At 41.7% G+C, this 25268-nt stretch overlaps 1 protein-coding gene across 1 annotated transcript; it reads left to right on the plus strand.

The window, feature by feature from the left end:
* The first annotated feature begins 1742 nt into the window (after nt 1-1742).
* NEUROD4 (neuronal differentiation 4) lies at nt 1743-2732 on the plus strand. The gene has a single exon (XM_070736067.1). The coding sequence runs from the start codon at nt 1743-1745 to the stop codon at nt 2730-2732; it is 990 nt and encodes a 329-aa protein (XP_070592168.1).
* The last annotated feature ends 22536 nt before the right edge of the window (nt 2733-25268 follow it).

The following is a 25268-nucleotide window of genomic DNA, read 5'->3' on the forward strand; positions in this document are numbered from 1 at the left end:
GGAATGATGAGAAAAAACTAGTAGAAATAGAAGTGTAGACTTAGTAAAAAGTTCAACAGTGTTGAGGGAATTATTTGTTTAGCAGAGTGATGGCGTTTGGGGAAAAACTGTTCTTGTGTCTAGTTGTCTTGGTGTGCAGTGCTCTGTAGCGACGTTTTGAGGGTAGGAGTTGAAACACTTTGTGTCCAGGATGTGAGGGGTCATGAGATTTGGCTTCCAGTGCATTTGCAGAAGCCAAATCTCGTGCCAATGTGTGCCTCTGCCCGCCGGTCAGCTGGAGCCGCATGTGCAGCTCCATTTTTGCTATTGGGATGCCGTATTGGACTGTACCAGATGCAACCCAATACTGAACATCACCACTGTACCCCATTGCCAATCTTGATCTGATATGTTTGGGATAGTGGTTGATAGCCCTGGTGCAATCTAAATCTAAATATTGATTAAACATGATCTTTGGTCAAGTTGCCTTGCTCTGCAAATTCAGCAAAGTTGTATAACTGAGGACACCCCAAGCATAACAGCAGACATCCCGAGCATATCAATTATGTCCAGTTACCCTGGTAGAAGCAGAAAAGCAGCAAGAAGTTTAATGGGTAATTGGATTGCTGGATCAGACAGTCTTTAGACTTATTGTCAGACTTATTGTAAAAGGACATGTTTATCTCATACCTTTGTAAACTTGGGCTAATCTAAATAAACAGCCCTTAGCCTGATCCAAGGACACTGCTTTAATTAACGCAGGTAAGACAATAGTCAAAGTTAGTGCTTCTTACCACTTATTTCTTATAGGAAACCTAGATGAATGAACCCTTTATCCCATTAGATCCAAGTGAGGCATCTTAAACAGTCCACGATAGTCCAGTGATCTGAGTCTGTGTTTATTTTTCTTCGTTCCAATAATCCTCCCATTAACTCTGAGGGAATAGACAATCCTGCTACAGATTGCACAAAGTCAGGGTATCTGGTACCCCATTTATTTTAAGGCAAATCTAAATTATTTCATTCTGATTATTTCATACGGTAAAGGCTCAGTCGAGATCTGTTAACTGCATCCATGGAGTTTTCTTGGCAACGGTACAGAAATGGTTTACCATTGCCTTCTTTCAGGTTGTTTAACTAATGCATAATTAGGATCCGCTTGGTGCCAGTTGCATTTTAATTCTCTCCCTAATCTATATTACAAGTCCCATCAGGCATATTAAAAGTGGAATTTGCTACATTGGATGTGGCGATGACCAATCGGTCGATTAGTTGGGTGGCACATTTTCAACAAAGCTGCTTATACCTTAAGCTTTATTAAATGAGTACATCAAGCTGACAAGAAGTTGATTATCATGAAACCTGGGCTGCTGCTTCCTCCCCTCCACCCCCACATAGTTACTGTGGCAATCATTATTCATCAAAGGTAAATGAGGTTACCAGGAAAAGCGCTCAGGTTTTCAAGGAACTTGCATCAAATCATAGGCCAGATCACCCTTTCTAGCCATTTCTTTCATCTCCATAGAGACTGAAATGTGATTCTAGTTTGAAAATTAGAAGCTGCCCGTATATAGGTTTTAAAAGCAGACCTGCCAACAGAAAAAACGGAAGTGAAGTGTTCCCTAAAATCTCCACTTCCAAATCCTTCCTGCATTAAATAGCTGCAACAAAGAATAATATTGATATTGTATTTCTTTAATATTTCAGAACTGAGTCTCATTGAATTAATATGGATTGTATGGTTATTTTTCCAGGGTAAAGAAATGGCCAAGCTCTACCCCAAGTCCAAAGAGATGGCTGAACTAATCTCTTCTCAATCCTGGATCAATGAAGCATTGAGTGCCCAAAATGAAACAAAGGACAAAGACAGCCGCCAAGCCGCCTATGAGATGCTTTCCGGTATTAATGATGAGAATGATAGTGTCGAGGAAGAAGAGGAGGAAGATAATGGGAAGCCCAAAAGAAGGGGGCCAAAGAAGAAGAAAATGACCAAAGCGAGGCTGGAGCGTTTCAGAGCCCGCCGAGTGAAAGCTAACGCTCGGGAACGAACGCGGATGCACGGACTTAATGATGCTCTTGATAACTTGAGACGGGTGATGCCCTGCTATTCTAAAACACAGAAACTGTCCAAAATTGAGACACTGAGGCTAGCCAGGAACTATATTTGGGCTTTGTCAGAGGTTCTGGAAAGTGGGCAGACTGCAGAAGGCAAAGGTTTTGTGGAGATGCTATGCAAAGGCTTGTCCCAACCAACCAGCAATCTGGTTGCGGGTTGCCTCCAACTAGGACCACAATCCCTGTTCCTGGAGAAACATGAGGAGAAAGTCCCTATTTCTGATTCAACGGTGTCCAGTCATGGTTTTTCTTACCAGTCTCCAGGATTGCCCAGTCCGCCCTATGGAAGCATGGAGACACACCTTGTACATTTAAAGGCTCCTTCTTTCAAAACTCTGGTGGATACTTCCTTTGGTAACCATCACCAAGACTGTGCATCTCCAGCATACGAAGGCCCTTTGACACCTCCTCTGAGTATCAGTGGAAATTTTTCCTTAAAGCAAGATGGGTCTCCAGACCTAGAAAAACCATACAGTTTCATGGCTCACTATCCATCTGTTAGCCTGAGCGGTGCTCATGGCCACACCTCCCATTTTTCAACCACAGTGCCCAAGTATGACCTCCCATTAGATGTGAACTATGATTCTTATTCTCACCACGTGGCTGGAGCGCAGCTCAGTGCAATATTTGGTGAATAAGCCAAGGAGATAACAGGCAGATGGCTTTTTTAATGGATTTTTAAACAAAGTTTTTTTAAAAAAGAAAATAATATCGATAGCATCAAAAATATTCTACCAAATATTGGTACTTAAAAATAGGAATTTTACTTATTCAGACTATGATGAATTTTATTCCCCTCTGATTTCATAGGAAGGCCCTTTTAGAGGAAGGAAAGTTTGTCCACACTTCTTTGAATTTAAGACTTATTTTACTAGTTTTAATTTATGGTCTTTTAAGTCTATGGTCTCAATTATTCCTTCTTGCGTGACTATTTCATTTGAAAGCAGGTGTAACATTTTTATAATACTGGAAATTTTAGAATCAAATTGAACTCACACACAAATCTCCCTTGCTGTTTTGCAATAAACAGGGAAGCTGCTGTGGCCTAGAGGTGGAGCTTTTGCCTCAAAATCAGGAGGTTGTGGGTTCAATCCCAGGTAGAGGCAGAGGTAGGATCTCCTGCTTGGGCAGGGGATTGGAGTCGATGACCCGCAAGGTCCCTTCCAACTCTGTCAAACTCTATTAAATGTGATTGCCAGTGATGTCCTCAGATCTCCTATTCTATTTGCTAGCAGCACTTCTGCCTTTGATTAGGATTTAATTCCAGCTCCAGCCCATTTTAGAATTAAAGCAATGTTCTAGATTACCTGTTACATCCTTAGAATCGCATGGTAGAGCAAGACAATGCCTGAATGTCACCAGGTAACATAAGCCTCCTCTTCAGAATTCTGAATGACCTTCCTCAATGGTTCTATGTAAATATTGAACAGCACAGGGACAATATGGTACCCTATGAGACACTATAGAGATTTTTTGTTCTGTCCCGCCTGTTAGGAATGTTATCCTAGTTTATTATTCAAACATTAGATGTGCAGCCCTCTGCTTCCTCATCCCTGGATCCACTCTAGGTTTTGATCCATCAGCTACACAGTTGTATATTTCGGGAAACATCATCACCCTGTTGGACCACTGGGCCTCTACATTCAATCTCCTGATTATGAAGAATGAAGCCATGATGAAGATTGTGGGGGACGGGAGGGAAGGCTTTGTGATTTCTTCCCAAAGGGCTTTGGTGAAAACTGGAAGTGTGTAAAGCAACCCAATCTGAGCACACCAAAAGAATTGATGGCACATTGATTCTTTATGGACAGTGCATTAATTACTTTCTCTTATACGGGAACGGTTTTAGATGTAAGTGACTGGCAGCTGGGAATCTCATTAAGAGAAGATCTCTTCTCAGTGGTGTCAGCGAAGAAGCATCATCTCACATATCAAAAACAAGAAATAACTGAGATGTTTCCAGAAGAAACACTGAACTAATCGTGCCCCAGTTCCACCAATGGAATGGGTATATGTATGGTATGATGACTGTATATGTAACCATGTGTCCTTGTTAGCACTCAGGACTTCAGAATAATAGTGATAATGGAACTGCTGATATTCTCCAAACGAGCTTTATCCTCACAAGATCTATGTAGATTTCTCCAAACAACTAAACTACTCCAGTCCTAAATCCAACAAGGTACTCTAGATTAGAAAAAAGTGAACCTAGAGTACCTTGTTGGATTTAGGACTGGAGTAGTTTAGTTGTTTAATCTCCTCTGCTCCAGAGAATGGTTGACTTGCAACATTTCTCATCCTGCTTATAAAGTGTATATACTTGAAGGAAAGCAAGTATATCTTGCTTTCTTGAATTGGTGGGGTCCATTATGTAGAAACAAATCTGTTTGTCACTGACCAGAGCTGTTTATGTACCACAAATCATAATCAACTAAAACCTGGCTGTAAACACTCAATATATTTTCAGGCATGTCTTTTCTATAGTTATATACAGGGCATAATGTACTGTATGCATATGAATACTGTACACATGCCAGCAACTGTTTGGCATGTATAAGATCCCATTTCCAGAACTTCATTTGGTTGATAGGGTTAGTTATCTGAATGACCTCCAGTTTTATGATTATACTGTTGACAGCTTTTCTATACCAATGTCCCAATTAAAATGGCCATTATCTTCCATCTTAATTTAATTAAAAATGAGTGGCAATCCCTTGAAAGTTTCCAGGAAGCTAAATAGCAGGTGGAATCCCCCTCTTTTAAAAAAAAGAATTAGAAAATGCAGCAATAATTATTGAAATGGGAACTAAAACTGAAATAGAAATAGAGCTGAGCCAAAAGGTCTCAGAAGACATTATTTTTAATGTATTTTGGAAAACTTCTAATTTCTTTTCTTAAGAATTCCACCAAGAAAATACCTTTAAAAAAATTTTCCCCCAAATATCCCTGATACTTTGAAAACATCATGTTTCACCCATATCTTGTTGGTTAATAAGGAAGATCTTAGCCAAGACACTGAGGAGGATCCAAAATGAGACCAGATGGCTAACTCAGCCTCCACTGTTCTTGAAAAACTGCCATTACACCTGGAGCAATTCAGTAAAATTCTGCCCCCATTTTGGTTGATTCATTTGTGTATAGCTCTCCCATAAAGGATTGTGCCAGAAAAATAAACAGGCTAGGGAATTGTACAATCAAAGCAATCTATCTTGATCCACATTGTTCCTAATAATTATTAACATTTTCCAGATCTTCCCCCAATCCTATTACTGGCTCATTCATTAAGTAATAACAATCCTGGTGATGTTTCCTTTTGTGTTACCAAAGTTATTTATGAACAATGTCGTGTGCTAAACTACTTTAGAATTCCAGGTGGCTCCTAGATGTAAGATGCAATTGGAGTTTGATTTCCAACTCAATATGGAAAGTACCGTTCTGCTTTACTTTTCTATTAAAACATTCCAGAAATTATCTTCTACTTTGAAGTGGGCATATCGCCCTTCATATAATGCTGAAGTAAAATTGCCCATCAGTGTCCATATTGACCACAACTACTGGATGTTGAATAATGTCTAGTGGATCACATGTTCCTCATCCACCTAAATATGTCAGACCAGGTGCCATTTTATTTCATGTGCTATAGCACTTCTTCATCGGGAAGATTGTCAAAGATTGTGTAAAGGATAGAATATTGATATTCTTTCAATTCAGATATTGATTTCATGCATCCTAACTTGAAGGGCTTGCAAGCTGGGACTGATAAAGGCAGCCCCAAATGGGCTGGAAATGGGAGAAATTATTATCAGAACTGTATTTTAGAATGGTGCCAGCCAAGATAAGCCATGGCTTCTCCCCATCCCAACCTCAATTATTTATTGCTTATCCAGATTTTAAGTTATTGGTTTGTTTTTTTTTCATTTTACATAAAATGGGAATGGGATTTTCATTCATGAGAGTTTAAAGTCTTTAGTTGTGGGGTTTTAGTACTGTGGGGTTAAAATGTATATGTAAAGGTGGATTTCTCTTGTGTGTTCTTCGTTTTGTGTGCCTTTGCTCCATAATTATTTATTAGCACATATTTATTTAAATTATTCCTTGACTTTCCTCTTTTGGGGAGAAGCAGCCCATAGTTTCATTTTTTTTTAAAAACCCAAACCTAAGTGTACCCCTAGTTAGAGGTAGCTCTTTTCATGACTGTTTAGGAAATGTTCCTATTGGCTACTGCAACGGCAGAAGTCGGTACAAGCAAGGAACATTTCTAAGACTATGCAATTATAGCAAGTAATCTTATACTTACTCCTTCGTCAGCCTTGAGAGGAGGGGTAAATACTGCACAATAGCAGAAACAGAAATTGGTTGGCTGAACCAGTGGTTACATCATCACAGATCCCTGGTATGCAGGTAGAAAGCTATTGTGGTCTCCTGGAAATGTTACATTCACAATTTCAAGGAGAAATGAGGAATGGATATGAAAACGTTTCTCCAATGCTGTGTGGCCTCTTGACATGTTCTCAGAACCAGATGATGCTATATTCAAAGGAAGTGATGTGGAAAGAACTGGTCTTCATGTCCAATCTTGCCTACAGAGAACTAGCAGGGCCATGAACAGTTGGAGAAGCAGTAGATCTTGCAAGGGACATACAGGGTTACTTTACCTACATTTTTATTTATTTTTAATTCGAAATGATATTTTCTACTCTGTGATAGCCTAAATTTGTAGGCAACCATTGACACTCCCTTCAACAGTTATCAATCACACACAATGATTGTTCTTTGCCCACTTGTCCAAGATCCTATGGTCTCAGCCCATAGTTATGTTAGCTTCTATCCAATCAGCTAGGATTTTAAAAAGAGACCAAACATTGTAGAGGGATGATATGAAGTATTTCAAGAATCTACTTATAACAAAACAAATCTTCCAAAATAAGGAGGATGGTCAGAGATAGCCGGGTCTAATCCATGGTATGTTTGTGACTTTTGTACTAAATATATATGCATATATATTTTATCCTTTTATATTCAAAATGGCTCTTTAGCCCAAATAAAATCGGTGACTCTTGTTTGAACTAAAGCCTCTTTTTATTATTGAATATCAAGATTTAAGAAAGAAGGAAAGAAAAAGGGGAGGGAGGGAAGATCTTGTCCCTCAATATAAGGAACTTTCAGCCCAACTTTCAGAAATCTGTCATATTGGTCATGGCCACTTACTGTAACAGCTATAGGAATAGCATTTTGCAAGTCTTTGGGTGTGGTCTTCCCCCACCCTCCCATTATCTTCATGTGAACTAAGCAGGAGCTTGTGTGAGATACTTTCTCAAATTAGTTTCTTGGTTCAGGCTCAATGAACTTATTTGTCCATTGACATGGTAGCAACTCTTCCTCCCATCCTTCAAGGCCACTCCTTATGTCTTCTACGGGAAGGTTCCTTAAAACCTAGCATATAAAAGATGTCACTGAATTCAACAAGGAAGAACTGCAGATTAGGTTAGCTGCATTATAGATAAGGATTCTAAACATGCAAAAAATATCTTCTTTCTTGGTGTGCATCATATGTGCGACAAATCTCTGGAAGTCATCTGGACTCATAGTTCTTTTGAGTGAGTTACACAGACATCTGGAATGAGTACTACAAGTAGTCCTCGTCTTACGACCACAAATGTTGAGCCCAAAATTCATGTTGCTAAGCAAGACATTTGTCAAGTGAGTTTTGCCCCAAGATTTTACAATCTCTCTTGCCACAGTTGTTAAGGGAATCGCTGCAGTTGATAAGCTAGTAATATGGTTGTTAATTAAATCTGGCTTCCCCTTTGAATTTGCTTATGAGAAGCTTTTGCAAAATGGAATCACATGATCCTGGGACACTACAACTGTCATAAGTATGAGCCAATTGCCAAGCATCTGAATTTTGATCACATGATCATGGGGCTGCTACAAAGTGTGGGAAAAAGTCATAAGTCAGTGCTGTTGTAACACTAAATGAACTGATGTAAATTGAGGACTACTAGGATGTACAACCTTTCCTGCTGAACATCAACCTCACCCTGGACTTCTGTTTATTGCCTGATGGACTGCAGAATGCAGGGTTTCAGCAGCAATAGGACCTGAAAGCATTTGCCACATCCAGCCTCCATAATGGTTCATGTACAGTATCCAGCACAGTTGATATCTTGTACTGCAGTGGTGTCAAACTCAAGGCCCGGGGGAAGGATCCAGCCCACAGGGTGTTTAGATCTGGTTTGCAGGGCCACCCTGGAAACAGTGAAGGAGTGGCCTGCAGGACCTCTGCCAGCGAAAATGGAGCTCAGGAGGGCTGTGAGCTGTGCTCCCAAGCTACGTTTTCACTGGCAGAGAGTTGCAGGAGGCCATCACAGCTGAAAACAGAGCTCACATGGGCCATTAACGACTCTCCCAAGCTCTGTGTTCACTAGCAGAGGGTTGTAGGAGGAGGTTGCAGCTGAAATAGAGCTAGGGAGCCCATTTTCTTTGGCAGAACACTTGGGCCACTAGAGGTGCCTCCTACACGAGTAATGTTAAACTGGCCATGCCCACCCTGGCCTCCCAAGGTCAAACACCACCCTGATGCAGCCCTCAATGAAATCTAGTTTGACACCCCTGTTCTACTGACTCTGTTCATACTGAGAATGAGGACTACTAGGAGATGACAACAAAGAAACACAGAAAGACAACAAAGAAACACAGAACAAACTCACTTCTTCTGGCAAGTGTGCTCTAGTGAACCAAAATTGAGCGGCCATCTGAATATTTGCAGTCAGATTAGGTAACCCAACTGAGAATGAGGGAGGTATTATGACTTGAGGAGGAGGACATAGATGCACATGAGAATCCCATCCAAAATGTCTCCAAATGTCTAGTTGTTTTGCTAACTTTTTCACATGTGCAGTTCTAATTATGACTGACAAACCCATCTGATCAGCCAAAGATGTTTTGACTGGATTCACATAGCAGATTTGCCTTAGTTACTCAACCAATGTTCTGGATTTACACAATGCGCTGACCCAGCATGTAGTGTTGTCACATACTTATGGTAAGATTAAAACTGAGCAAACTTAACATGTTTCATAAATGTATCCCTGAGTCTTTAATTGACCTTGTTAAGGATGATTTGCAAGCCCATCCTTACAATTTCATTTCAGACTGCAATGTTAAATGTGTAAACATCAAGGAAGGAAATGAAACACACTTCTTTAGACCAGTAGCACCTTAATTTCCAAGACTTGGTGCTAATTTTTTCTCTGCTCTGTAGGAGATGACCTGGTTGAGTCCAAAGAAGGGGTCAAATGTGTTATAAATTACGGCTCCCAATGAGCCTACAAGAGTTCTAAATCCAGCCTATCTTGAATGCCTTTCTAATCTCCCGCTCATTTCCTTTGACTGCTAGTTGTTCAGATTCTTGTGGAGAGCTTAAGCTTGCAATAATACTCATTTGAACTGCATGAATCTCCTGATTTCTCCAGTGCTTGACAACTCCCTAGTAGGGGTGGCTGCTGGGGGTTCGCAGGGGGGGTGGGAGAACCTCTAAATAAGATTATGTGCAGTTCAGAGAATCCCCAAATCCTACTCCTAGCTAGCCCCACCCAGTAATCCACTTCTGGGAGTCCCCACATGACCCATTTTTGATGCAGGTAAGTGCAGGGCATGCACAAATGCTCAGGGAGAGTGAAAAGAAAGAGACACATTTGAATGAGTGAAAGAGAAGAGTAACAGTCTTTGCAAGCTTGGGAAATCCAGAAATGGACCTGTTTCCAGCCTCCAGGTAGCCACTGGAGCCTGGGGAAGCCATTTTTACCCTACCGGAGGCTCAAGTAAAGCCTCCAGAGCCCAGAAATGGCAAAAACGCCCTCCCACCACCCATGGTGCAGGAGACCAACTAGGCCACGCCCACCAGCAACCAGACGGAGAACCCCTTGCTAAAATTTTTGAAGTTTTCCACAAATCCTTTAAAAAGGAATATAAGTCTTTCAGAATGCTACTGCAGACATTTAAAAATCAAGGGCATCCTCAAAGTCATGGTAGCACTAAATTGCCCAGTAGGTTGCACAGTGAATAACACAGCTGGGCTCAGGTTGGCTCCCTTCAATCCAACCGAAGAAGAATCTGATATCATCCTTCCTAAAGGGGCTGCCAGCTCATGGTTGAACTCGGATGCACTGGAAGCTCAGCGCAGCTGCTGGCCCAGCCGGGCCTCTGTTTGCAGCTGTGCAGGGCCTTCTTTTTTCCCAGAAGAGGAAATGTTCATCAGCTGCTTGTTTGTGGTAGCTTGGCCTTGCACACGTGGGCATTCACACCATGTGCAGTTGAAAGCATTGATTTAAAATTCCCTTTGGCAGCCCATTAAGACAGAAACAGATGGCTTTGCCACACTGCTATGGATGGGATGGCGAGCCATGAGGCCTGTCAATGTGGGAGATGACACAGTTTAGAAATACCAAACATATAAAACTGCTTCCAAAGTATCTTGCAAGGAGGCCCACAAAATTTGTTTGCTAGGACTTCTAAAAGATTGCAAAGACTGTTACTCTTCTCTTTCACTCATTTAAATTTGTCTGTTTCTTCTGCATTTCAGAAAGTGATGTCAAATTCTTATAGATGGCTAGTATTAGATGCACTGCCCTGGCAGATAATTCCTTCAGCATGAAATGCAAATGGCTGACCATTGTATGAGCTCCAAAGGCCATTGTTCAGCATTATTTAACCAGATGTCTAGTTTTAGATGGCCCCAATTGTACACTTAACATGATATATGAAATTAGCACTGGTTCATCAGCTTTGAGAGATAGTATTGCAAATTGCCATAAGAGGGAGCCAGAGAGCATGATTCTCTCTCTCTTCTCTCTCTGTTCTTTCGGCTGATTCGCCATGACTGATGTAGTAAGCTCTATGTGTTCGATGATAGTTTGATGTATTTGTAAGCTGTAATGTATGTCTGATATGTAAGGCAAAGACAGGCTTGTAATATTATTGTATTGAGAGATATTGACTGATTTGAATGTGTATGACCAAACTGTTTAACTTGACTGTGCTATTTCTAAATACCATTTTATACACTTTAATACATCTGTCTTGTAAGACTGAATAATTTCTTGTATCTGCTGGATATCTGCTGGAATCCCACATTTCCCTCTGTGCATGTCCTTGATAACGCAAGGGTTTTGCACACTGACTAGCTCACCATCACTCATGTTGGGGCACCTGTGGTGGACCAAGTGCTCTGCCAGTGAAAATGGAGCTCAGGAGGGCTGTGACCTCCCAAACTCTATTTTTATTGGCAGAGATTTGCAGGAGGCGTCCGCAGCTGAAAAAAGAGCTCTGTTTTCACTGGTGGAGGCACCAGAGGTCTTCTGGTCCAGCCGTCCTGCTCCAAAATATTCTCTTTATAGGCTTGGATTTTCAAACTAACACTTCTTTATTTCTTCCACACTGGAATTTGTCAATGTACATCTACAGTATGCTAAGTACATTCCAACCTCACAGGCTGAGTTACAAAGTCATAAATCCTCTCTTAATGAGCACATTGTCGGCTTCTAGCATCTCCTTATCTCTGGGTCAGTTCTTTTTTTTTTAATATAATTTTTTATTGATTTTTAAAGAATTTTACAAAAAACAAAACAGAAAACATAAGTGTACCATCACCATACAGAAAAAAAACCCCTTCACCAGGGAAGAATCAATTTTGTGTCCTTCATTTGCTTTGTCTCTGGGTTACATTGTTCATTCTTTATAGAGTGATTGAATTTTATTTCTTACATTTGCATTGCTTACTGATGTTGTTAATATATAATTTTTAACCATCTCCCACCGCCTCATTGTTGCTGCTAATTTCCCTTCATTATAATTATGTAGTCTAATTTCCATAATTTCATAGTGAATGTGATCCACCATATATTTGCACCAATTTTTTATTGTCCATTTATTGTAGTCTTTCCACCCAAGCACTACAGTTGCCTGGGCACTTTCTATCGCTGCAATTTTGATTTCTTCATATTCTTTTACCTCACTATTTTTTATCAATAATGCTGCTTCCTTAGTTATTTTCCAATTACCATTCGTAATTTTGTTCACTTCCATTTGTATTTGTTTCCAAATTTTTTGAACTTTATTACATTCCCAAAACATATGCATAAATACTCCTTTTTCCTTGCACCCATGCCAACAATTTCCTTTCTTCGTTGTTTGAAAACGTGCTAATTGTACTGGTGTATACAGTAATACCATTTATGTAATATTTTTCTTCTCATCTCTCTTATTCTTGTGTTTTTAATTTTTTTTAATATTTTCAATTATACCCTCCATATCCCATTCATCAATTTCTAATTCATCCTGCCAATATCTCGTCAATCCTTTTACTACTTGTTTTTCCACTGTGGAAGATCTCTGGGTCAGTTCAAGCTAATTTCAAACCATTTCATCATGCAATGTTAAAAACTTACTACCAACGGCAGACATCCATCTTATCTTCTTCACTTTGCAGAAAAGTGTCCCTCATTTCCAGCCACCACTGGATGTGATGTATTAATTAATTTACACATTCTGAATTAGCAGATTCAAAACCTTTTCCCCAAAAGCTCGTCTTTTCTTTTATTTAACCTCCTAAATATGGCATTTAACCAAGGACTATCCTCTACCCCCTCATTGCCATGCTAACGTCCGATGGATTTTCTACTAAGCTCTCATCCTCACTAACCTCCTCCACTTCTCTTAAATCAGGGTACATCACAGCTTCGGTGTCTTCGTCCTCTTCTGAATCTGACATTTCCAAAGGCTGACAGGGAACACTCACAACCTAGGTTGGTCCTTTGCTGTTTCTATGGCAACCATGTGGGCCAGATCTAAGCAAATCCATGGGCCGGATCAGGCCCATGGTCCTTGAGTTTGACACTCCTGCTGTAATGCATATGCTTTATTCAGAGCAGGTGATACACTAAACGTAAATTGTTTTACTTCTTTGGTATAAGTTTACATCATTTGGAGTCCTGTTTTAAAATAGGGGCTGGATGAGGTTGACTCCAGGAAAAGGAGTGTGAATCCACATTGGTAGCTTTCAAGAAAATGTATATTTTATGATTGGGCTAATTAATAGGATTCTCTCTTCTCCTTTCCCCAACACCAAAAAAAATACAGTAAATCATTTTTTTGCTGAAGAAATGAAGAACAGGTGGTATGATCAAAGTGTTGGTTATGACCTTTAAAGCCCTTCATGGCATCGGACCAGAATATCTCCGAGACCGCCTTCTGCCGCATGAATCCCAGCGACCGATTAGGTCCCACAGAGTCGGCCTCCTCCGGGTCCCGTCAAGTAAACAATGTCGGTTGGCGGGCCCCAGGGGGAGAGCCTTCTCTGTGGCGGCACCGACTCTCTGGAACCAACTCCCCCTGGAGATCAGAACTGCCCCTACTCTTCCTGCCTTCCGTAAACTTCTCAAAACCCACCTTTGCCGTCAGGCATGGGGAAACTAAACATCTCCCCCTGGGCCCGCTGAATTTATACATGGTATGCTTGTGTGTGTGTATGTTAGTATAGGTTTTTTTTAAAACTTTTAATATTTTAATTAATTGGATTATGTATTGGATTGTTTTTCACTTGTTGTGAGCCGCCCCGAGTCTTCGGAGAGGGGCGGCATACAAATCCAAATAATAAATAAATAAATAATAAATGATTTCTTGCTGCATTTTTAGGGGCCATGGCTAATAATAAGCACGGACTGTTAACATATAGCCTATAAAACAAAAAATACTCTTCCATTCCAAGGAAATAGATACTCTGATAATCCCAAACTCAAATATTGAGAGGGGTCATTTAATCACCAACAGTTGATTTCCAGATCACTTTTTTACTGGAGATTACCAATCTTCAGTATATTATGTGATTCTCTGACTTGCCTTTTGCTGTCTAATACTAAATTCTGGATGGAGCCCTTCCCCTAAGACCTAATGTTATTCCAGTGAAATTTCTACCTTAACTTACTAGGACTGATAAATTTGGGGATCCATTGTTCTCATTTGAAGAGAGGGGATTTTTTGTTACTCCACTATCTGGGTGCTTCGTTTGAAAGTATATTCTAGTTGGCATCTTTGATGAGACTGGAGGCTTCTCACTTTCTAAGATTTGATATTTCTGTAGAAGATGGAAATCAAAGAGATTCAACCTTACTCCTTCTCCAATCCTGGAAGAGATCTAACTAGAAGAAGTTCATAGTCCAACACACAAGCCTACTTGGACATTCCTAAGAGGTCAGTAAGGGGTGTGCATACATGCACCAGAGTGCCTTCCGTCCCCTGTCCTAATGTTTCTCTTTACTAGTATCTTTTTTTTTCCTACTATGGCAAGACAAGATAGAGAAAGGAACTGTGGAATAAGTGATGTCTGCTCCAAGACTGGCAGCTGCCCTGCTCTCCCCCCACCCCATGCAGCTATATAATCACTAAACCTTTTAAAATCCTGGTTTATGGATTATGATTCTGAGAATGTGTAATCTGATAATTCCATCAGGCCAGTGGATTTCTAATGTGCCCAGCACAATGAGCCATGAGGATTTCGTTGAGTCTAAATCAAAAGATCTGGCTGCTGATTTTACAATAAATCAAATCTTTTCTAGTTTGGACTACATCATATCTGGACTGAAAAAGGATAAATGAACACAAGATGGCAGCAAAGAGTTGGCTTTTAAGATTCCTTGTGGCCACCTAGTGGCTCTCCTGATTATTTGCAACCCAGGATTAATAGCCTTAGTTTAGCTATCTTCCCATTTCTCTGGAGCGCGAGAGAGTACAATTTTGATTAAAGATTTTTTTTAAAAAAAGATGTGGATGGTTCAGGAAAAGAAGAATCAGTAGGTTTCCCTATTGAAATCAGAGATGTACAACTACTGTCTCTCATTCAAATGGAATGGAATGGAGTGGAGTGGAGTGGAGTGGAGTGGAGTGGAGTGGAATGGAATGGAATGGAATGGAATGGAATGGAATGGAATAGAATAGAATAGAATAGAATAGAATAGACTTTTATTGGCCAAGTGTGATTGGACACACAAGGAATTTGTCTTGGTGCATATGCTCTCTATGTACATGAAGGAAAATATAAGTTCATCAAGAATCATAAGGCACGACACTTAATGATAGTCCGGGTACAAATAAGCAATCCAATCATATTAGGAACCAGTCAATATAAATTGTAAGGATACAAGCAACAAAATTACAGTCATACAGTCATTTGTGGGAGGAGATTGGTGATGGGAACGATGAGAAGATTAATAGTAGTGCAGACTTAGTAAATAGTTTGACAGTATTGAGGGAAATAACTTGTTTAGCAGAGTGATGGTGTTCAGGGAAAAACTCTTCTTGTGTCTGGTTGTTCTGGTGTGCAGTGCCCTATAGTGTCATATGCCACTTGTTCAGTGACTGTTCAACAGGGCTGAAAAAGTAGCTATGGTCCTTTGAGTTCTAGCCATTATAGCACATCAGTAATCACAAATGAAATCAATGGGGAAGTCAGCAGGAAGTCGGAAGATGCAACGACATGAGTTCCTCACTTAACTACCTGCCCAGTCTTACATAAAAATGGCAATCAAGAAGCTGGAATTGCCATGACCAAGCTGTGTGGTCACATTATGTTGCATTTTGCAACCACATTGCTTAGTGATGGAATTCCAATCACAATTGCATCATTAACTGAGCAATGCCTGTAATTTTACAAAGGATTCAGACTGAATTACAGAATGTAGAATATCAGAGTTGGAAAGGACGTGGATCTTTTAGTCCAATTTCCTGCTCCAAGCAGGAGATTCTATGCCACTGCATACTAACCGCCTTTCTCTTTGTAGACACACTGTGTGCTATCACCACTACCTCACCCCCCTCTCTCTAGCTTTAAAAATCCTTTAAGGATTAGTAAAAGAATTTTCAGCCTGGAGATCACAGTTTTTGTGATCATCTGACCCTGCCAGTTGTGGTCAAAATTAATGTTATAATCGGATTGGAAGGTATTAAGATTGACAACCTATTGCCTTCTGTGCTGGTTAGCTCTACAGTGGAGACTGTAGTCCCACATCTGGAAGTCATCGGGTCAGGGAAGAGTGTGCAGGAGGAGGATTTGCTACACGCTTAGTTGAATTAGTAACTTCTCTATGGGCTCTATGAGCAATAGTATACATCATTGGGACTGAAGAAGGGGGGAAAGATCAGAGCACTATGGGTGGGGAACACAGGTTGCAGTCAATGGAAATTGCAATATGCTGGACTGATTTTTGAAAACTGCAGCTGTCACTAATGGGTTATGACTCTCTCTCTCTCTCTCTCTCTCTCCCCCTCTCTCTCTCCCTCTCTCTCTCTCTCTCTCTCTGTGTTGATTCCTGGTGACCGCCTGGTCAAGTCCCTACAGTTTTCCTGGCAACATTTGCTAAAGTGGTTTTCCTTTGCCAGCTTCCCAGGGCTGAGAGAGACGGAATGGCCCAAAGTCACCCAGCTGTCATTCTGTGTAATACAGGACTAAGATTCATAATTTCCCACCTGACACCTTAACCACGACACCAACTGAGTCTCTGGGTTACGATTTGTTCCGTATTTATTCATTTCGTTAGAAACTGGAGTTTGTAATGTGTTACTCCAAACCAGATTCACATTACACCTGAAACAAATTGGATAAACCCAGGGAAGGCTTGGATCCTTCAAGAACCGAGATCCAGTTGAAGAAGACACAACCCCAGAAATTATTTCTTACACCCAGCACTGATGGTTGGGCAAATCTGGAAATTCACAGCAATGTTATCACCATTTCAAATAGAAAAGAAAATCAGCAATGAACAGTTCGCTCGTTCTCAGCTTGCACCAGGTGTTGGTTCTTACCATTGGGGTCTGGTGAGGGTGCTCTTGTAGTGCCCGTCAAAGATGCAATTTTGGCACGACAGCTCTGGTGCTGTCTGCGCCAGTCCATGTGCACCACCATATTTTTTTGGTCACTTTTGGTGATTTTTCAGCTCTAAGCGTACGCGGAAATAATATCGTCCCACTGAACATGTGTAAAAGTAAAATGATGGCAGTGGATGCACGCACATGTGCGAAACATCACAATGCACAAAGATAGCAAAAGGTAAAAAGAATCCACCTCTGGCTTGCATCAATGTTCTTGTATGAGGATATTTGATATCATATATTCTTACCTGTTTTTAGTAAGTAAACTCCTAATCATTTGAGGGGGGCATTATACTGGGGGTGCCAACTGTCTGCAGCCCCCATTGTCTAGTTGGAATAGAAAATAGAACGAAAGGGGAAAAAATAAAGCATACCAACTGTTAGGATCCAGAACAAGCCTCAGTAACAAGAACCAGAAACAGAACGTTGGTTTGCAATTTTCTTTACTTGACTTCTCCGGCACTTACTGATAAACACTTGTGAAACAAAATGTAATCTATGTTAAACCTGTGTGCTGTGTGCTCCCCACCACCTTTAACTATCGCGAGCGCACTGAGGTGATTAGCAGTCTGCCAATCCGAAGCTGAATCCTGTTCTGGAATCACCATAGACAACACCCGGCTGCTCCATGGGTGTGCCAGCGTTTGACATCATGCAACAAAGCAGCAACCGACTCCCAGCTGCTAGTCAGCTTTATTGACATCTGACATCATCTGATAGCACTGCAGCTGAGCTACAGCTGATAGTCGGCTTTTCCAGTATCAGTCTTCATCCCCCATCATACTGCCCATCGAAGCTCTGTATTATGCTGCCCCCTGAATGTCAGCTCCCTGTAGTGTCCGCCAATTGATACTCTTTCCACAAAACAACATGCTGCAATCAGTTTCGATGCCATCAGGAATCCAACTACACTAATACCTTGTCTTACGAACTTAATTGGTTCCAGGAAGAGGTTCGTAAGGTGAAAAGTTTGTAAGATGAAACAATGTTTTCCATAGGAATCAATGGAAAAGCCAATAATGCGTGCAAGCCGATTAGGAAAATCCAAAACATTAAGGCTTAAAAAAAAAAAGCTGCCGGCAGACGAAGCTGAGGCGAACGGAGTAGGGAGAGGTACAGCGAGAGGTGGCAAGAGGTGGCAGTCCCAACGAAGCAAGGCGAAAAGAGCCTCTCTAGATCTCCATGAGTCCCTCCCATTTTTTCCCACCCTGTCCTGCACCTTTCTCCTCTCTTGATCTCCATGGGTCCCTCCCGTTTTTTCCCACCCTGTCCTGCACCTTTCTCCTCTCTTGATCTCCATGGGTCTCTCCCATTTTTTCCCACCCTGTCCTGCACCTTTTTCCTCTCTTGATCTCCATGGGTCCCTCCCATTTTTTCCCACCCTGTCCTGCACCTTTCTCCTCTCTTGATCTCCATGGGTCTCTCCCATTTTTTCCCACCCTGTCCTGCACCTTTCTCCTCTCTTGATCTCCATGGGTCTCTCCCATTTTTTCCCACCCTGTCCTGCACCTTTCTCCTCTCTTGATCTCCATGAGTCCCTCCCATTTTTTCCCACCCTGTCCTGCACCTTTCTCCTCTCTTGATCTCCATGGGTCCCTCCCATTTTTTCCCACCCTGTCCTGCACCTTTCTCCTCTCTTGATCTCCATGGGTCTCTCCCATTTTTTCCCACCCTGTCCTGCACCTTTCTCCTCTCTTGATCTCCATGGGTCCCTCCCGTTTTTTCCCACCCTGTCCTGCACCTTTCTCCTCTCTTGATCTCCATGGGTCTCTCCCATTTTTTCCCACCCTGTCCTGCACCTTTCTCCTCTCTTGATCTCCATGGGTCCCTCCCATTTTTTCCCACCCTGTCCTGCACCTTTCTCCTCTCTTGATCTCCATGGGTCCCTCCCGTTTTTTCCCACCCTGTCCTGCACCTTTCTCCTCTCTTGATCTCCATGAGTCCCTCCCATTTTTTCCCACCCTGTCCTGCACCTTTCTCCTCTCTTGATCTCCATGGGTCCCTCCCGTTTTTTCCCACCCTGTCCTGCACCTTTCTCCTCTCTTGATCTCCATGAGTCCCTCCCATTTTTTCCCACCCTGTCCTGCACCTTTCTCCTCTCTTGATCTCCATGGGTCCCTCCCATTTTTTCCCACCCTGTCCTGCACCTTTCTCCTCTCTTGATCTCCATGGGTCTCTCCCATTTTTTCCCACCCTGTCCTGCACCTTTTTCCTCTCTTGATCTCCATGGGTCCCTCCCATTTTTTCCCACCCTGTCCTGCACCTTTCTCCTCTCTTGATCTCCATGGGTCTCTCCCATTTTTTCCCACCCTGTCCTGCACCTTTCTCCTCTCTTGATCTCCATGGGTCTCTCCCATTTTTTCCCACCCTGTCCTGCACCTTTCTCCTCTCTTGATCTCCATGAGTCCCTCCCATTTTTTCCCACCCTGTCCTGCACCTTTCTCCTCTCTTGATCTCCATGGGTCCCTCCCGTTTTTTCCCACCCTGTCCTGCACCTTTTTCCTCTCTTGATCTCCATGGGTCCCTCCCGTTTTTTCCCACCCTGTCCTGCACCTTTCTCCTCTCTTGATCTCCATGGGTCTCTCCCATTTTTTCCCACCCTGTCCTGCACCTTTTTCCTCTCTTGATCTCCATGGGTCTCTCCCATTTTTTCCCACCCTGTCCTGCACCTTTCTCCTCTCTTGATCTCCATGGGTCTCTCCCATTTTTTCCCACCCTGTCCTGCACCTTTCTCCTCTCTTGATCTCCATGAGTCCCTCCCATTTTTTCCCACCCTGTCCTGCACCTTTCTCCTCTCTTGATCTCCATGGGTCCCTCCCGTTTTTTCCCACCCTGTCCTGCACCTTTTTCCTCTCTTGATCTCCATGGGTCCCTCCCGTTTTTTCCCACCCTGTCCTGCACCTTTCTCCTCTCTTGATCTCCATGGGTCTCTCCCATTTTTTCCCACCCTGTCCTGCACCTTTCTCCTCTCTTGATCTCCATGAGTCCCTCCCATTTTTTCCCACCCTGTCCTGCACCTTTTTCCTCTCTTGATCTCCATGGGTCTCTCCCATTTTTTCCCACCCTGTCCTGCACCTTTCTCCTCTCTTGATCTCCATGGGTCCCTCCCGTTTTTTCCCACCCTGTCCTGCACCTTTCTCCTCTCTTGATCTCCATGAGTCCCTCCCATTTTTTCCCACCCTGTCCTGCACCTTTTTCCTCTCTTGATCTCCATGGGTCCCTCCCATTTTTTCCCACCCTGTCCTGCACCTTTCTCCTCTCTTGATCTCCATGAGTCCCTCCCATTTTTTCCCACCCTGTCCTGCACCTTTCTCCTCTCTTGATCTCCATGGGTCTCTCCCATTTTTTCCCACCCTGTCCTGCACCTTTCTCCTCTCTTGATCTCCATGAGTCCCTCCCATTTTTTCCCACCCTGTCCTGCACCTTTTTCCTCTCTTGATCTCCATGGGTCTCTCCCATTTTTTCCCACCCTGTCCTGCACCTTTCTCCTCTCTTGATCTCCATGGGTCCCTCCCGTTTTTTCCCACCCTGTCCTGCACCTTTCTCCTCTCTTGATCTCCATGGGTCCCTCCCGTTTTTGCCCACCCTGTCCTGCACCTTTCTCCTCTCTTGATCTCCATGGGTCCCTCCCATTTTTTCCCACCCTGTCCTGCACCTTTCTCCTCTCTTGATCTCCATGGGTCCCTCCCGTTTTTGCCCACCCTGTCCTGCACCTTTCTCCTCTCTTGATCTCCATGAGTCCCTCCCATTTTTTCCCACCCTGTCCTGCACCTTTCTCCTCTCTTGATCTCCATGGGTCCCTCCCGTTTTTGCCCACCCTGTCCTGCACCTTTTTCCTCTCTTGATCTCCATGGGTCTCTCCCATTTTTTCCCACCCTGTCCTGCACCTTTCTCCTCTCTTTATCTCCATGGGTCCCTCCCGTTTTTGCCCACCCTGTCCTGCACCTTTCTCCTCTCTTTATCTCCATGGGTCCCTCCTGTTTTTTTCCCACCCTGTCCTGCACCTTTCTCCTCTCTTGATCTCCATGGGTCCCTCCCGTTTTTTCCCACCATGTCCTGCACCTTTCTCCTCTCTTGATCTCCATGGGTCCCTCCCGTTTTTTCCCACCCTGTCCTGCATCTTTCCCCTCTCTTGATCTCCATGGGTCCCTCCCATTTTTTTCCACCATGTCCTGCACCTTTCTCCTCTCTTGATCTCCATGGGTCCCTCCCGTTTTTTCCCACCCTGTCCTGCACCTTTCTCCTCTCTTGATCTCCACGGGTCCCTCCCGTTTTTTCCCACCATGTCCTGCACCTTTCTCCTCTCTTGATCTCCACGGGTCCCTCCCGTTTTTGCCCACCCTGCACCTTTTTCCTCTCTTGATCTCCATGGGTCTCTCCCGTTTTTTCCCACCCTGTCCTGCACCTTTCTCCTCTCTTGATCTCCATGGGTCCCTCCCGTTTTTTCCCACCATGTCCTGCACCTTTCTCCTCTCTTGATCTCCACGGGTCCCTCCTGTTTTTGCCCACCCTGTCCTGCACCTTTCTCCTCTCTTTATCTCCATGGGTCCCTCCTGTTTTTTTCCCACCCTGTCCTGCACCTTTCTCCTCTCTTGATCTCCATGAGTCTTTTCTTCCCATTTTTCCCACCCCACTTTGCTCATCTCCCCCACACCTTTCTCCTCCCTTGAGCTCCATGAGTCTTTTCTTCCTGTTTTTGTCCCCCCCTACTCTGCCGGTTTTTTCGATCCTGGGATTCCCCTCCTGGGATTTCCCTACAGCATCGCGTGTTTGCGGAAGTCAGGAGGTGGGGTTTCCCGTGGAGGGGAGCCTCGGGATCCCAGGATCGCAAAAACTGTGGCTTGGCTTGCAATGAAAGTCTGGAGGCGGGGCATCCCAGCGGCGGCGGCAGGTTCGTAAGGTGAAAAAAGTTCATAAGAAGAGGCAAAAAAATTCTGAACCCTGGGTTTGTATCTCGAAAAGTTCGTATGACAAGGGGTTCATATCATGAGGTACCACTGTATTTTGTAATGTGCATTCCATCTATCATAATAGTAGGGGATGGTTGTATAGCTTTACCTCGCATAGGAGACATATGCACAGGACCCAATAAGCTGCAATGAAATAGGGGCTGTATTTTTTCCAGTAATTTAGGTAATATTAGTTTTACTGTGACTTAATACCATAGGAAACAATTAGTACTATAGGAAACAGGCCTAGAAATTTTGGTCCTAGTTTCTTACACGAGGTTTTATATTTTATATATTTTGTGGAGAGATACATTAATTGAACAACTTGGAAATCTGGCTGATCTATCCTTTTTCTTTATCAGTGTAAGTTTTATACGTTTGCATTGTTGGCTGTAAAATGTCATTCGCCTTATTCACCTTTTGTATTTGGATCATGCAGCAGTGTACCCTTTCAACATTTGACTCTATGTGTGAACATAGTCTTTGGAGAAGGGCAGCATACAACGTTAATAATAAATTATTATTATTATTATTATTATTATTATTATTATTATTATTATTATTATTATTATTTTGGGAAAGGCACAAAATCCCATCCGGTAACTATCTGCAAAGGAGTGCAGCCTGTACTAAAATGAACCACATTGTTATATGCCATTTCAGCTTATGGTATCAGGTCAGCCCAGTTAGTTTGTTGATGGTCCACATAACATCTTAAATACCTTGCAATCATTGCATTGATCCTTTTGACTGCTCCATTTGTAGCTGGATGGAAATCTGTACTGATCCCTTGAGATGACCCCACTCTAACAAGTAACTCCCACCAAAATGTAGCCACCCCTGTCTGATATTATCCATTGTGAAATCCCATGTAAATGATAAATATGGATTATGAACAGGTTAGATAATTTTCCGACTGAAGGAAACCCGGGACACATAACAAAATGTGCCTGTTAAGAACGTAAATCCACCAATGCCCACATCACAGTGTTACCTTTACTGCTTGGCAGGTCAACAATAAAGTTCATCCCAATTTGTTCCCAGGAACTCCAAGTCTAATTTACTGTCTGCCTGGAACCACTCTATTAGCCTGTGTGGCAAGCTCTGGCACATGCACGCCCTCCATAATGACCCAGCCAACCCCACACCTCACTTGCTAACTGCTAGAATTCTCAGGTATACTGAGTTGCAGATCGTCCCCTTTGCTTGGTATTTAGTAATGCCCATTCCACTTATTGTGTTCTGGTGTTGTCCTCAAAATATTTTCATGGCATAGTCTACATACAGGTCTGCCACCCAATCCATTGATGATGAAATGGTGTCACTGGAAGAATGGGCTCTATTTTTAAGGGTTTTTTATTACTATTATTTTGGGGTATTGGTTGGATTTTGTTTTTTCTTTTACTCAGAGGCTGCTTAAGCCGACCAGAACTGTAATGCAAATGCTTTGACCTAAGGGTTTCTTCAATCAAGAAGGTTTTCTTCCTGATTGATGTGATTATTAATACATTTGGTCTTAATGTGATACGTGTTAGGTACCGAACCCTTCTCCCACATTGCAAGAGTGGGTCTCCCAGGGCAAGAGAGGCATACCTGAGCCACTTTTTTTGCCATTAATGAAAGATTGTCAGGATTAGTACTGCCCTGAGGTTATATTTCATTTAAATGAGGAAGGCTGTAATTACTGCAGATGGAAAGGAATGCTGAGTCATGATGATTAAGCCACAATCTGATTGGCTTAGAAATGTATAAACAGTGATGCACCTTTGCATAGGTGATGTTCAATGTGGTTCATGGCTTGTGGTTCATGAAGTTAGTACTCTGTAGTAAGAGTGGTGTAAGGGTAAGATAGTATTGTGTTCTGTACATAGAAAATAGAACATATATATTTTTGATACAAAGAAGAGTAAAGTTTCTTCAAAAGAATTCCTGCTGCATTGTCTCCATTCTTCAAAGACTTCAGTTCTGGTACATTTATCCAGTTCCTTCTACAGTCCTAAAGTAACTCTGATAAGACTAATAAAGTTAAACAGAAGGAGGGAGTAATAAACCAAAGGCAGCATTGGAATGGATTTACAATAAAGAACTATTCCAGAATGGCAACTTTAAGAAATCCCCCAAGAATCATTGAACATACCCAGAACAAGTCTTCACTGATGAAGTGATTTGTACTATATTTTGTTTCAAACCTAGTACGAGTAAAGGTGTGCATCCCTCTTTATTTTTCTTCAAGTAATTTTTATTGAATTGTTTTCAAAAACATAACCAAAAACATATATACATTTACACATTTGCAATATACAAAAAAAGGAAAAAATACAAACCAAAACAAACAAACAAGAACAACAAAACAAAAAAAGATACAAAAATATACAATGAACAATTACAACAATAACAACAGTAAACAAATAACAAAAAATATCTCATTAGTATCCTCATGTGAGGAGGAAAAATACAATCCTTTCTAATATCAAATTATTTTCTGGTGAAAAAAAATTATTGGTATTCACTATTATTCCTTTTGGTTATCGATGTCTTCTTTGTTGTTATTATTTTCTTAGCCACCTTCTGTACACTCTTTGTTAATTAATTTAATTTCATAACGATTTTGTCTCCACAAAACAATTATATATATATATGTCACATGTTTAAGCTGAATTTTTTTTTGAAAATTAAGGGAGACTAGGATAGATCTGGTGAATTATATATATATAATATCTAACCTTTTTGTCAATAAACACATGTCTTAACATATTATTATAATCGTATTTTAATTTTAATTTGTATTTTAATTTGAACTTTTATTTCTCCTCTTAAACCAATCATAAAAAGAGTTGCATGTTTTATAATAATCGGAGTCTTCTTTATTTTTTAATTTAAGAGCATCAGATTCTGCACAGTCCAATTTTTTTTTAAGTATTAGTGAGTCTTCCGGTGGGTTGGGTTATTTCCAGCATTGGGCTACGGCCATCCTAGTTGCAGTCAGTGTATGTATCATTAGGTAATACTTATTTTTGTCTATTTTTTTATCTATGATTCCTAAGAGGAACGCTTCAAGTCTTCTATTTATTTTAATTTGAAGTATATCGTTTATTCTCTAATTTAATCCAGTCTCTTAGCCAATCTATGGTTGATGCATTGTAATATAGCTCAAAATCAGGTAGACCGAAACCTCCTTGTTTTATATTGTCCTGTAGATACTGTATTTTGATCCTGGGTTTTTTTCCTGACCAGATAAATTTTGTTATGATTCTATTAAGCTTTTGAAAGAAGGGTTTTGTTAAAGTAATTGGGATTGTTCTA

Source organism: Erythrolamprus reginae, chromosome 2, assembly GCF_031021105.1.
Source record: "Erythrolamprus reginae isolate rEryReg1 chromosome 2, rEryReg1.hap1, whole genome shotgun sequence".
Taxonomy (NCBI): Eukaryota; Metazoa; Chordata; class Lepidosauria; order Squamata; family Dipsadidae; genus Erythrolamprus; species Erythrolamprus reginae.

What these genes read in the sequence shown, in the direction of transcription:
- NEUROD4 (XM_070736067.1), top strand. Translation starts at nt 1,743, where the DNA reads ATGGCCAAGCTCTACCCCAAGTCCAAAGAGATGGCTGAACTAATCTCT.